Raw genomic sequence first — 15,191 nt, forward strand, 5'->3', positions numbered from 1 at the left:
TATTTAAGTTAACATTTAATAGGTAAGTTTTGTTATGGCATTTCTCGACCCGAAGCCCAAATATAATATTGAACTATTGACCCACAACCAGAGTAGATGCGGAGGAATTTGGGCCACAAAAATTAGAGACATCAAGGGCTCGTGGGGAGAACTCGCGAGCCAGGTTCACATGTTCCTGAGTATTCGCAGGAAAATGGTGCGAAGTCAAGTGAGCGGTTCGCTGAACACGTATTAAGCCTAGAATGATATACGTGTTGGCATGTATGGAGCCTACTTAAAATGTCATTTCAATTAACAATAACCGATTCCCTTCACCGAGAGGACACATAGCAAGACACTCAACAAGTTTATATAATTAAATTGATAGAGAAATTTGATTAATATAATACATATATTTTAAGGACTAAATTAAAAAAAATTAAAATTTAAGATTCTCCGAAAATTAAGTTTGACTCGTTATAGCACATTGCATGTTATTTGTACGTTTAGTAGTCAAAGATACTAAAATCTTCTCAACCAAAAGATCTTGGCCATGTGATTCACTGTGCTCAACTCATATGCTTTGCCCACCATTACACAGTATGGCTTTTTTCTCATAAATTTCTTTTTACAAAATTAATTACAATGTCAAATTAAACAATTAAATGACGTCATCCGATATAGAAACAAACTAAATTACAAATCAATCATGGTGGGCATTTTTAAAAAAATTATTGATTGAAATAAAATTATAATTTCCTAAATCGTTTTTCATAAAAGTATGAAAAATATTTCAAAACACGTGGAATTTATTGGATCGTCTTTTCTTAAATAGACACAACAGCAAAAGACAATGACATTTATTTACTCGTTTTATTTTCTTCTAAATTGAGGTTTATATAAACTTTTCAATCACTTACAAGATTTTATGGCTTGCTATGTTTTTTTTTAAAGGAAATTTAATTAAATCCCATATATATATTACAATTAAAAATCAATATGGCAATAACATGTGACATCAAGTGAAGGCTTTTGAGAGATGTTCACGGGTGGATATCCATTCGCTTATCACTTGATATTATTTGGTTTGCTTCTCAGTTGGCGATCGCACAAATAGTCCCCTACCTTATAGCATTCGGCTAATCATTCATCCTCAAGCCACCAGCTTTTCAATTTAAACATTTAAATCACTAGGATTCACATTAGCATGACAACTTCGAACTGCTTCAAAGAAATAACAAAATGGGTCCTATTACATATGTCCCCACACACTCCGTGATAACAACACATTGATAACGACTTTCCAAATCGCTACTATCAAATAAGAAAATCTTCGCTATAGATATCCTCCATAGTAATGAGAAATGAGTCTTTCTTCCCCATTAGTAACCTAAATCTCCATTATTAAATCGTGTAGAGAATATTCTTACGTCTTTGAAAAAAAATTCCTTATCTCGATAAGGCATTCACAATTTCAGATATAACTGATTTTGCTTATCAGACCGTCAGATCTCAATCAAATGGCTGATAATATTTCTACTTCACAGCAAGTGATAATGGGAGACTGTGGAGCTAACAAATAAAACGTAAACATAAAGCCAACAACAACAACAAAAAAAGCCATTTATACGATATTGCTTACCTTGCAAGGCTGGTTTTTCAAAATAAACCATTTGATTACTTGATTGACCTTAATTTTTTTAAGTGTTTCTAAATAGTATTTAAAAATAGTTAATATGTCATTTACAATAATTAAAAATAATTAACACCAAACACTTTTTGGTTACTTAGAGTTGAAGCACTTTAGGGGCGGTTGGGGTTTAGAGAGAAGCTTTAATTAAATGATTAATTAAATGATGGGGGATTTCATGTTTTGACAATGTGATTAAATGGTTAATTTGTTTAGGGATTAATACCAATTTTATATATGAAGTTTAGTTGAATATGTAATTCAATATATAAGTTTTAATTTGATGTTTTGTACATGAGAAACTTAAATTATGGTTCAGAGACAGATCCTTATGGGGTCTATAGGGCCTTGGTACCCCTCCAAATTTCGAGAAATTTTGATTTCTCCATTGAAATTTTAAAAAAAATTTAATTAGCCCCCTACAAGTTTTGGAATATTTTGTTTCTCCCTTGAAGTTTTTCTAGAATTTTAATTAGGCCTCCTCAAAGTCGTGAAGTTTCTCATTATCCCTTTTATTTAAAAAATGTAATTAAGTTCTCTTAAAATTTTGAACATTTTCATTAATCTAAAAAAATATAAATTTTAATTAGACCTCAATTTGTTTTTAAAATTTCATTAAACTCTTAAAATTCTTGAAAATTCTATGTTCATAAAACTATTTTATTCTCATTCACTTTTGTTCGATACCATAAAATTTTGATCGATGGTTGAATTAATTAGATTATTAATTTTAGTTCAATCATGACAAAATAAAAATCAAAAATACAATAAAAATAGAAGCTTGAAAATTTATTTTATAAATAATAACAACGCTATTATATACTTAAAACTAATTTCAACCTGATTCAAAAGATTTTTAATCGGTTTTAACTATTTTGACTGATTTAATAATTATTTCTTAAGTTAACCAGTTTAATCAATTAACTCGACTTGCATATGACAACAACGCTATTTTATTTATATTAATATCAGTTTCCACTCTCTTTTTCAAATAAATTACTACTTTTCTCAATAAATAATTAATACACTTTACTTATGAAACCTAACGAAATTAATACATTTTAACATATTATTTTCCACAATCTTGTGAAGCATATGAAAATGAGCTTTCCAACAAAGAATAAGTAAATGCAAATAGCTAGCAGTTATTCCATCAAGTCCAGCCAGCTGGAAACCCTTAATCTGGTTGTTGTGAAAAGAAAAGAAAAACCCTAAATTGTCAAAGACTATAGCCATTGAAGCAAATTTGAAGTCAAATTAGGAGGTAGACTTTGGATGTGGGTCATTTGGTTCTCTTCGAGTAGGCATCAAATCCAAATTACCTACTCATTATGTGCCCCTTCCTTTAAAATATTTGAGGACAAATCTTGATTAATTCCATTCCGATTGCTCCATCTAACAAACAACAATTTCTTGATCTTTTACCTTCTTTTTTAATGATTATGCTATATTGGGTGATTTGAAAGGTGTTTGACAATCCTTAGTCATGGAGATTTTTGAATTGGTTGATTTGATGTAATAATAATGAATTGAATCGGGTAAAAGGTAAGTAATAACTCTCTTTTAATTCTCTTAGATAACTATTAATTAAAATATCAAAAAGTGTCTCGAAAAATAAGTTTTAATGTCTTAAATCTTATATCATCAATCTTTCCATACTTTCCTATACAAAGAAGTGCTATAGCAAAATTTTACACCTTTTCAAAATAAGTTGTAAATTTGATCTACAAAGTATGAAAAGAAAAGATAAATTACACCAACAGTCACTCAACTTTGGGTTAGCTGACAAAACAGTCCCTTTGGTTTCATTTCAGCCACTCAAATTTAAAAAAAATGACAAAACAGTCACTAACGTTATAAAAAAGTGACAAAGCAGTCACTGATTAACAGTTCCCGTTAAGACATTAGCAGTGTTAGAATTAAGTGACCTGAATCCTTATTTAAATAAAATACAGTGGTAAAATAAAATAAAAGTAAAATCCCTATAGAATTATGCTTCTTTTATTTTATTTTAGAATAAGGTTTTTTAAACCTTATTAAACTCCATCTATTTGATATTGATTAGAATAAGGTGTTTCAATCTTACTACACTCCTATTAGAATATGGTTTTACAAGCCTATAAATAGACATAGTCTATTCCTCTTGTAATCATTTCGAATTTGACATAGTAAATTTTATTCTCCTTTGCCCGTGGTTTTTTCCCGAAAGAGTTTTCACGTAAAATTTGTGTGTTATTTATTTTTCTCTCTCTTTTTTCTTTGCGATAAATTGTCATTGCCAACATTCTATTATTTTTTCAAGCAGGACTGCTAACTAGCTGATGTGGCCAGTTAACTTGTGACGTTGGTGAAGCAGATGATAGGTCAAGGTTTGAGGTGGGTTTAGGGAAAAAATTTGAAGGGTTGGGTTGGTTTAGGGCAAAGCAATAGAAATTGGTTGTGATTAAGGGGAGGAGAAAAAGAAAATCTAAAGAGTGTGATTCTCAGCAATGAAGCACTGAATCACATGATTTAGTCGTCTACATTCTCCTTCTAAATACCTACTCTTCATCTCAAGATCCTTGACATACATCTTCTTCATCTCCCTTGATCTCACAACTGCATTTGTTTCTCAACTATCTGAAAAAAAAAAACCATTTAGATCCATCAATTGCAGTAATACCATTTATTATATTCAGTTTTGGGTATTTGCAAAATACTTGGGTTTGTATGAAAATTGAGAAGATCAATCAAGCTTTAAAAGTAAAACTAGATTGAAATTGAGTTCCTCAGGTAAGCCATTACACCTTTACCTCAAATTAGACATGCAACTAACAAAATTGAAACAAAATGAAGTTTCAAAGAACAATAAACAAAGACTGATAAATTGGGAATATGAATTTATACCTTTTTTGTTTCTTAGCAATCGGATCGTATTTATCGACGTTGGTGTGGGCCTGGCTCTGTTTATACAAATCACCACCGTCGATGCCAACCACATCGCCGCTGTTACAAAGAGGTGACCAGTAAATCAGCCAAGAAATCATCATTAGGGACAAGTTGAGTCTCAACCATATGATCAAAATTATCATCCTCCGTCAAAACCTTCTTGATCTCTCCGATCCATAAAGACACCGCCGTTTCTTCATCAGGATTCTGGGTCAAACAAGGTTGAGGAGGAGGTTTCGTTACCTATTCTGGTTCATTATCTAAGATATCCTTAAAATTGGGTAAATTAGCCTCGAGCAAAAGGGTATCCCAATTGATTTCCTTCATGAAAACCCAAAGATTTATGAAAAGAAAAATTGAAGTCTAATAAAATTTACAGAGGAGGGAACATGTTTTTCATCTGTTTTATCTCTAAGCATCTCCATTTTTTCTCTTCTCATTCTTCTTCTTCTTCTTCATCTTCTTATTCTCTTATTATTTTATTGTATAAACCCTAAATTGCTACTGATATGGTTGTTTAAATAGATGCTAACCGGCCAGCTAGAAGGTTAATGATACCAAGCAAGCCATCATCTGCCACGTCACTTTACCGTTACGTCTGTAACGAAAAATGACAAAAGGAATATTTTGTCACTTTTTAAAAGTTGAGTGACTGAAATGAAACCAAGGTGACTATTTTGTTAGCTACCTCAAAGTTGAGTGACTGTTGGTGTAATTTACCCTAAAAAAAACAAATAGAAGAATATAAATCTAATTAGACTCTCGTAATGGGATACATATTAAAATTAAACATGAACTTTGATGTAATGTGCAATGTACATAAATTTTGATTTTGTGTGGTTTTATATATTAAATTTTAATTTGATTCATTTTTCACAAATCATTAACTACACTATCGAATTAGCAAAAGAAATCAACAAGAGGTGTATCAAAAAATAAGAAGAAGAAATCAATAAAGAAAAAGGTGGTGGTTACAATGAGATCGATTCACTTGAGACAAGCCAAGAGTCGAAGCTAGAAGTTAAGGAAGGGGAGAATGAAGGAGGAGGCTATAGGATGCTAAGTAACAAATGAATGCTTGGGAAGAAGGAGATCCCTAGTTCTTCATGTGTTGGGGTATATATAAGGAGGTCCCTTTGTCATGTGGTGCCATGTCACCAACAATAAGGATGGTAGGCTTTTCATGTGGTCGACTAGGTTGCTGGTCCGTTACATGTTAATTGTCTTCATGTATAATACCATGTGGCCCTGCTTGGACATTCTTCTTATTGAGGCTGTATGAGGTTATTATGCCTTGATGGTCCTTCTATGGTGCCTCTTGGAGGCCAAAAGCGAGTGTCCTCTCAATTGGTTTAAGTGGAATTCACAGTTGGCTAGTCATGTTTGGCCTAATAGGGGGTTCAACCTGAAGGGTATTCGACTTGGAGGAGTTGGAGGCTTTGTGGGTACCTATTTGGGTTCTCACCAAGCCACTCATTGTTCTGCCACATGGCCTTATTGGGGAAAGGGTATAACAAAAATAAATGTATGTATTTATTTTTTTAAATGTGTACAATTGAACCAAAATCAAAGTTTCATGCATACATATGAACAACAATATAAGTTTCAAGTGTATAATTACACCAATTAAAAGTTCATATATAAAACTGTTAAAGATTGTGTGACTCGAATCTTGTCACTTGTTAAAGAAATAAATACAATGGCAAAATAAGGGGATCTGTAGGGGCGAAAGGCTGAGAATCGTAGGGTTTTTCAACCCTTAAATAGATGTAGTTGAAATTCCTCATGAACTATTCGTTTATCATCATTAGTAATTTTCTCCTCCTCTGCCCGTGATTTTTTCTCAAAAGGGTTTTCACGTAAAATCTATATATTCTTATTTTTCTTTTCTTATTGCTTCGCGATTATTCTATCGTCGACGTTTATTATAACACAGACGATATATTAAAATAAAATTTATATATAAATTTAATATTTAGCCCGTTGTTATATAATGTAAAATCAAATTTTAGATTTTATTAAGCTATACCTATTTTTTGGAGCAAAATTGAAGCAATAATTGGTTAACCACTGTTTTTTACTAGTTTAGTTTTAGATTGATAGGATCAAATCATATTATGGTGCAATGTGACATGAGAGAAATGACCTAACTACTTATTCAGTCCTTTGGTCATGCTTTCTCGCCCTATCCACGGAGGAGCAAAATTAATAAATTATTACCTTAAACAATGTGATTAGTTACTGCTTAATTAATTTAAAAGAAATTAAACTATTTGAATGCTGAGTACATATTTGGATTTATTTAACAATAAAGCTAATTATGTTCCTAATTTGGTGTACATTTTTGGAACGTGGTTTTGTAGTTTTGGTTCTTGTTTCTAGCTTTCATTACAAATTGGTAGGCAGACAGGTCCAACTAATTTCATTTACTGGTATGAGTATTAGACACACGTTTTGCTAACATGTTTTGCTTAATTTTCATGCTCGATAATGACATTTTTGTATGTATTTTCTTGCTAACATGTTTAAATCCTTGCAAAATTAGCTTCCTAGTATAAGAGTTTGTTAAGTATTGTTTTTGGACGAAGTAAAATGTTTTAAAAATAATTATATATTTGAGTATGTAATTTTAATTTACATTCATTAAATTACATATTTACTACATGTAAAACACACTTTTAAATGCGTAATTACCTTTATATTTATTAAATAATCGCATATTTGCATAATATATGCTCATGAAGTTATATATATGTTTTCTAGTATGTAAATCACATTTCTTAATATATCCATCACATTTTCTTTTTTATTTTATAGAATTTTTAATTTTATTTTAAATATAAAACATTATTTACTTATGATAAATTAACAAATTATATAATAATATCATTTTCAGTATGGTGTTTTTACTTTCTCATAATATTTTGTTCTCACCAATGTTAAAATTAGGGTTGTTTAAATAGTTAATCGAATCGAACTAGTATTAATCAAACTTTTTAATCCTTTAACCGTTAATCGAATCGAAGTTTTTCAAAAAAAATTAACCAAACCGAAATATTTCGGTTAATTCGGCCGGTTAACCCATTAACCGAAATTTATATGTTTTTTTTGTTTAAAACAAGTATAAAACTTATAAAATAAATAAATTTATAATGTTCATTTGACCAAATTAACCGAACTAGTAATAGCCTAATACATATAATATGTAATATTATTTATTAAATTCGGTTAATTAGGTTAATTACCCAATTTCGAACGGAATTAATCGTTAACCAAAATTTTAAAAAAATTTTAACCGACCTCCGAACGAACAAGATCGGTTAACCGAATGATTAACCAAAATAGATTAGTTTGGTCGATTAATTCGATGTTAACCCGTAAAATATCTTACATCATTTTCTTATAGAACCATAAAACAAAATTGATTTAATTAAAAAAAGTAAAAAAGTACAAAATAAAAAAATAATATAAAAAATTAGTAATCAAATTAAACCGAATCGAATAGTTCAAAAAATTCAACCGAAAGAAATCAAACCGGAATCACCCTAATGAAAAGGGTGGCCCATTAGGAGATATGATATCTAGTGGTGCACATGCAGCAGATCTTTTGCTATCCTATAGGGCTCCAAAATCTTCTTAGTTTAGTGAGCTAAAGAAATTTCGGTTCTTTCTTTCTTGACCTTTGACTCACTAGTTTCGAACCGCCCAAAAGAAAGACATTGACTCACTAGTTTCTACCCTCTTTAGTCTTCTTCTAAAACCAAACAGGTCTGAAAATAAAAGTGGGAACCACTTGATTGTTCACATTTTTTCTTCGTTCGGTGTGGTCAGACGAGCATGATTTGCTCGATTAATGGTCGAAGCCTGTGTCCCAGGCTGAAAGAGGATCCCCACACACCACAATCCCACACCAAAATTTGACACTTGCAAATAATGTATACGGCACAAATATACTAAGAATTGATATAATTCAAATTAAGTCGAACTAATCAAACTAAAACCACATATGGTGAAACTCGGATTAAGACTAAGATAAATTAATACTGAGAATTGGAATAATCTAAATTAACACTAACTAATAACCTAAAACTTACACATATAGTTACTAACGATGAATCTCACATGAAATACACAGCACCCAAAGTCTCTGCCATCCTCATCTATACCAAGTTTTTTGATCATGTTTTATCATTGTTATCAGTCATTAAGGTGGATAGCATGCCCAATCGGCTATTTAAGCTAACACCTATGGGCTATCCTCAAGTAAGCCCAAAGAATATAGTTTGTGGGCTTTCTTTTAGGATCCAATCTCAGCTCAAATCCATTTTTGTATGATATTTATTTGACCCTTTCCTAGGCTAAAAAGAAATTAGAACACAAATTATTAAAGTATTTACATTTATATAAATATTAGTAATACTTTACACATGCTTATAATTAAGGGTGTTCAAATAGTAACCGAATCGAATTATTATTAACCGAACTATTCAAAATGTAAAAATTTTAACCATTAAATGAATCGAAATATTTCGGTTAATTCATTAGAATTAATCGAAATTTAGTTGTTTTTGCCTTTTGATTAAAATAAACATAACACATAAAAAGTACATATAAATTGATGTATTTATTCCTTTAATGTACACGATTGAATCGTAATTAAACTTTCAAGTATATATTTAAATCACAATTAAAATTTTACGTGTCTGCACCAAATTAAAGTTTATATATATAATTGTACGTTAAATCAAATTGATGTATAATTTTAACTGTGGTAAAATATTAAAATTGATGTACAAGTTGAATAGTTGCTTTTATTTTTTGCCAATTCGGTAAATAGATGGGCATGGAAACGATGCCGTTTCAGTTGTTTTTAATCCACTAAATCTTGCCTATCCAAACTCGGCACTCATTTTCCAGTTTCTGGATCAAAGAAAAAAAATGGCAGTTGCCCAGTCTCTCTCAAATCCATCTTCCACCACCTCACTAATTTCCCAATCCAGAAACCAATCAAAACCCACTTCTCCTCCTTCATTTCTAAAGCCCCACAGTTTACAAAGTCCTTGGCTTGGCTTCAAAATTTCCTTTCAGCCATCACAAACCAGACCCTACTTGCCCAACCATCGCACCATCACTGCAACTATCTCCTTAAGTCTCCCCACTTCGTAAAATCCTCATTTTCCTTATCTTTTCTTCATTAACTAAGCTGCAATATCTTTTTTATTTTTGGGTTCTGTTTTTTCTAATGTAATTTTTATGGTTTTAGGAAAACAGATAGGGTTGCTTCAGCTGGGAAAGTTCCCAAGTAAGCTCGGCTCATTTGGTTTTTTTCCGTGTACATAAAATTCATACCTTTTTGTTTTTATTGAGATAATGAGTAAAATACAGATGGTCAAGGAGAGCGATAAAGTCATTTGCTATGGCTGAATTGGAAGCTAGGAAACTCAAGTATCCAACTACTGGAACTGAGTCGTTGCTCATGGGCATATTGATTGAAGGTAATCACATTTTTTGCTACCCATTTCCATTTAAAGTTCTTGTAATAGTCCCAACAGGGAAGGGGCAATGTGTGTTAATTGATAATGTTAGTCATTATTGAAAATGAGAATCAGAGTTATTGAGAAGTGAGCTACCGTGGGTCAATAGGATGCAAAAGCTTGTTGTTAGCATGGTTTCCATCAAGCAAATGTGTAATATGTTACGTTTTAGCACTGCCTTTGTAGGTACTAATAACATACTTGCATGATAAGCAAGCGCTTTTGGGGTATAAAGTTTTGAGACATCTTTGTCTTCTGGTTGGTCAATTAAATACGAAACCTTTTCTCTCTTTACAGCTTGAAGCTGCCCCATTGATTTAGTTACAAGATTGGTATTTCCCTGTAATGCACTGCAACAGCACTATTTCTCTTTCTTGTGGGAGTAGTATTTGATAGTTTTCATGTTGTTAATTGTTTTCAAATTTGTCATTAATTTCCTTCTCTTAATGTTGAATAACCTGTTAGAAGTAAAAGTATAACCTTTCTGTGAATGGGAATATATTTGTTCAATTGTAGTACTGTTAATGGTGAATAATATACCAACAAGTGTTGAGTGCAATGATAAGGCACATTGCATTCCCTAGGAGAGAATGTAGGTTTAGATCTTGGAGATGACATTACTGGGAGGGGCAGCCTCCAATCCCGGTCATAGACCGTAAAATGGACATGGAGGGTACCAAAAAAAGATGGTGAATTACATGTTAGAAGTAATAGTATGTACATGGCTGGGGCAGTACAAGATGGGTTCTCTGCAAAATCATTGTTTTTAGTTTTCTTTTTGTGGAACAGAATAGAAGTTTTTCAAAGACGGGAGAAGCAAGTGCTGGATTTCATTTTGTTGTCAATTTTATTATCAGTTGTGTTGGAAAATCCCTGTACTTCACCAATATCTGTACCTTTAGTGAAGTGACAAGAAAATTAGGGCATGTTTGTGAGAACATTGTGAAAGTGAAAGAATATGCAATTGTTAATTTTGATTTGGCCGCTGTATTCAGGGTTGCATAATGCACGTGTTCAAAGTTCATGTATTTCTCATACGTTACAGTTTGGGTCCTTTTGGAATCCATCTTTGCAATGCAAAAATATTCATCAGATGTTCTAAAAACTCATAATTCTGTAAATGTTATACCATGCCATATTTGAAGTTCATTTGCTGGGCAGGAACTAATCTGGCTGCAAAATTTTTGCGTGCAAATGGTATCACTCTTTCCAAGGTTCGTGATGAGACTGTCAAATTATTAGGAAAGGGTGACATGTTCTTTTTCAGTCCCGAGCATCCTCCTTTGACAGAAGATGCTCAAAGGGCACTTGATTGGGCTGTTGATGAGAAACTAAAATCTGGTAAGTTTCAATTTTTTTTTTTTTTTAGGTCTTTTTATAGCAGAATTTGGTTTTTCTTTAAGGTGCTCAAGTTTACGAATCAGTTAAGCAATTACAAGATATGGGATAAGGATGTATCTGGTTCTATTAATTTCTTATTATGACTTCATAAAGTACACTGAAGAAGAAAAAGTAGTAATATGAATTCCTCAGTTTTCATTATTCCATACTTGATGTGGTTTATTCTTCAAATTGCAGGTGGTGATGGGGAAATTACAACAACTCATTTGCTTCTTGGCATTTGGTCTGAAGTGGAATCACCTGGTCACAAGATAATGGCAGCTCTTGGCTTCAATGATGCCAAATCTAAGGAGCTCACTTCGAGTTCTGAACCTGACTCTGTAGATGGGTAGTACATGCCTTTGGTACTCATTGTGAGATGTAATTATTCTCGTTATTCGAATGATGAATCCATCTTTCGAATGATGTTGCCGGTCATGCCTATCCATGCACTCATAGAAGTTAAAAAAAGAACCTGGCATTTTGCTTCCCTGTTTAGCTTGTTTGTTTGAGCTGTATTCTGGATGGACATATGAACATGATCATCGTTCTCCAGCATTTAAAGAAAGGTGCTGAATTCTTCAAATATTTGTTTGCAACATTCTTCAAGATCATATCAAGTTCTTCATATGTAGAATTTAGGCTCATTAAAATAGGCCTGAATGATAATTCACGAGGATTAAAAATTCCTCTGTATTACACTTAATGGGTGAAAGCAGATTGGAGATTGGTGTTAGTGTCTATGTTATGCTGTGTGGCTTGCTTTGAAGCTCTAACAATCCTATCATCGTGTGATGTTCGTACTTCGTTGTCATTTACCTTGTTAACTGTTTCCAGATTCCCATCAGAGGCAAGTATATGTGCCTTATCGGCTTCTTCATGCCACCTTATTCTCACTACCATCATCAACAACAATGCCAAACATGTTGCCATCCCAACTAAAAATCCTAGCAATAACCCGCTCAGTCCAAGTGCAGCTTTGAAGGCCAGTACAACACCCAACGGTAAAGCTAAGAGATAGAAGCCCCCAAGATTGGCATACATCGCCAACCATGGTCGAGCTGTTCCACGAACAATTCCTCCACAAACAGCTAAGGGGAAGTTTACAACTTCAATCACTGCCATTAGCAACATCATCTTTTTCACTCCTGTTATGATCTCTTTTTCATGGCTAAATAGAGGAGCCCAAACGCCTCTTGCACCCACCATTACCAATGCCCCAAAGCAACCAGAAATTGTGCTCACTGCAAGTGATACGTATGCTGACTGGTAGGCTGCAACAGGCTGATTTGCACCGAGCTCATTTGATACACGAGTGGATGCACATGTGGCTAGTGACAACATCACAGAGTAGAGCAAGTAGTCGAAGTTCAGAACGATAGCAATCACTCCGACTGCCTGCTTGGCATTTCGTAGCCTTCCGGTAAGCAAGACCAAAATCTCATAGCACCACCATTCAAGGCAGGTGGTAAGACAACATGGTCCACTAAGCTTGAGCAGTCTAAGGCAGTCTTCAACACGTTGATCCCACCAGCCTCCCTCATTCCATTTCCCTCCCTTTCTAATCTCTTTCACCACTACATACAAGACTAGAAGGATTGCAGCTATGAGATCACTTATCCAGATTGCCATTGAAACCCCTTCAAGACCCTTAGCTTTTGCAAGAAAGATATTGATGGGGATGTGAAAAGCAAGCGCTAAAGCCGAGCTAAACATAATGGGGATTGTTATGCTTTGAGAGCTCAAATAGGCCTTGAGAGGGCATAGCAATGAAGTGACAACCAAGTCAGGAGAAGATAGAAAAGATATGTCTTTGCAACTGCTGAAATGTCTTCTTTTGGCCAAAATGGATTAGAATTTTATCAACATTAAGCCATAGGAAAGAAAGAGGCAGTGTAGTTAACAGTAACAAGATTATGGTCATCAAAAGTGTCTTGTGAAGGAGCCTGAAGTTTTTAGCTCCAAAAGCTTGACCACAGATAGGTTCCATGGCACCACAAAGTCCATTGAGGACGGAGAAACCTGTGACATTAGCGAAGGTGAAACCGAGTGTGCCACCAGCTAACTGGAGCTCCCCTAGCCTGCCTAGAAAAGCTGTAGTCACCGCGATCTTCACAAACCAGGTTAAGTTCATGGCCACCAAAGGAAGTGCTAGTCCTCTCTGTATTTTCAGCTCTGAAAGCATTATCTGTATTAGGTTGGCCGGCCATTTCTTGGTGGGATATGAAACTGAAGGTGACTGAGATGGTTTGTCAGTTGGGATCTCTTCCACTCTTGATGTTGCAGTTGCAGGCATTATGGAAGAAAATTGGTGGGGTTGCTTCAAAATCCGAATATATAAGATGGGAAATCTGGTTTCTTAAATAAGTATGAATTGAAGGCTTAGTGTTTGCTAGTGCACGAGTTTTTTGTGAGGATATCAGTTTCTGAAGGAGCAAATAAGGTGCCTATTTGTTGCAAGTTCGTAACAGCCAATTAATGAAAAGAGAGTTGAGCTGTTGATTTAAAGTGCGTGATGATAAGGCAAAGTTCCAAAGGACAAATCACCTTTATATCTCGTGAGATATTCGTTTCAGTGGTTTTTTCTTTCCTTAGAATATTTACTATTGCTGCTTTGGAATAGTTTTACTATCTAACTAACCTTTCTATTTAGCACTTGATTCATTGCTTAAATAGTAACTAAGATTGTCCTGTAAGGTAATCAACCAGACGCTTTGCATGCTTTCTTTTGTTCATATAGGGCGAATATAGCATTGAAACAAGGGTAGTTGAAAAATCATCTCCATGTGAGAAGTTTTAAGAGGAAACTAAATAAAGAACATTATCACATAATATTCAAGAGAAAAACAACATGTTTTCATCTGGTTTTCATTTACCCTTTACATTGCATTGCAATTCTAAGGGGTAAAATGATTGGAGGATTAATATAATGAAGGTGGGAGATTTGGTGTAAAAGGCGTAAGCAATAATGCGGTGGTCCTTCATCTGTTAGCTGCTTTGCGTTTTGAGGATGAATCGGGTTTCACTAAAATTCTAAGCTATAAGGAACCAAAAGTGGGGTAGCTATGCCACTCCATATCTAAGCTTTTGCTTTCATTTTCTAAAGTAAATAATAGTTTATTTAATATTCTTATCACTTCATATTTCTTCAGTTTACATTCAACTGAGTTTACTTCTCTACATTTGTATCGTGCAATTAGGCAGGAGAATATGAGGTTGAATAAATCAGTTACATGTATTCTTACAGATAAGTGCAGAGACATGGCTACTTAATCTGTGGAAAAGAGGAATTAGAGTATATGTCGAATGGAATCAATAGTATTTTATGTGAAAAATTCTTAGGAATCACATGTAGAAGGAATGTAAGGAGTGCTACTTTAACGGAAGCATTGTAGAAAGTAATGGCTTTTTCACCGAGGTTTGATTCCGTTCGGTTTTCTCAAATTTTTTTCTCAGCCATATTGTTCACTAACAGATTATATGTTATTGCCTTAATTTAGTAGCCTGAGAGGGAAGAAAACATTGAGCCTTTCGAGATAAACAGGATCCCAATTACCATATCTTATCATAGTGGAAGTAAAAGGGGCTAAGAATACAACTTTGTAAGATATGCTATCAGTGGGATTTCAAGGAACTATGCACCACTTCCCAATATTAGAAAAAAGGGTACTTTTTCCTAA

At 33.5% G+C, this 15,191-nt stretch overlaps 1 protein-coding gene and 2 pseudogenes across 1 annotated transcript; 1 reads left to right on the forward strand and 2 right to left on the reverse strand.

Annotated features, from left to right (window-relative positions):
- Positions 1–4,136: 4,136 nt before the first annotated feature.
- LOC128034593 (bZIP transcription factor 60-like) lies at positions 4,137–5,022 on the reverse strand (annotated as a pseudogene).
- A 4,472-nt stretch (positions 5,023–9,494) lies between these two features.
- On the forward strand, positions 9,495–12,097 carry LOC105789212 (ATP-dependent Clp protease ATP-binding subunit CLPT2, chloroplastic). The gene is made up of 5 exons (XM_012616491.2): positions 9,495–9,759; positions 9,861–9,899; positions 9,983–10,092; positions 11,293–11,472; positions 11,710–12,097. Exons 1-5 carry the CDS (start codon positions 9,536–9,538, stop codon positions 11,862–11,864), a joined length of 708 nt encoding a protein of 235 aa, XP_012471945.1. The 5' UTR covers positions 9,495–9,535; the 3' UTR covers positions 11,865–12,097.
- A 15-nt stretch (positions 12,098–12,112) lies between these two features.
- On the reverse strand, positions 12,113–14,004 carry LOC128039266 (protein DETOXIFICATION 56-like; annotated as a pseudogene).
- Between the last annotated feature and the right edge of the window lie 1,187 nt (positions 14,005–15,191).

Source organism: Gossypium raimondii, chromosome 2 (assembly GCF_025698545.1).
Source record: "Gossypium raimondii isolate GPD5lz chromosome 2, ASM2569854v1, whole genome shotgun sequence".
Taxonomy (NCBI): domain Eukaryota; kingdom Viridiplantae; phylum Streptophyta; class Magnoliopsida; order Malvales; family Malvaceae; genus Gossypium; species Gossypium raimondii.

Excerpts from the sequence above, each read along its gene's own strand:
- LOC105789212 (XM_012616491.2), top strand. The coding sequence starts at position 9,536 with ATGGCAGTTGCCCAGTCTCTCTCAAATCCATCTTCCACCACCTCACTA. Across the intron at positions 9,760-9,860 it reads TCCTTAAGTCTCCCCACTTC|GAAAACAGATAGGGTTGCTT; the intron begins GTAAAATCCTCA and ends TTATGGTTTTAG. Across the intron at positions 11,473-11,709 it reads TGATGAGAAACTAAAATCTG|GTGGTGATGGGGAAATTACA; the intron begins GTAAGTTTCAAT and ends TTCAAATTGCAG.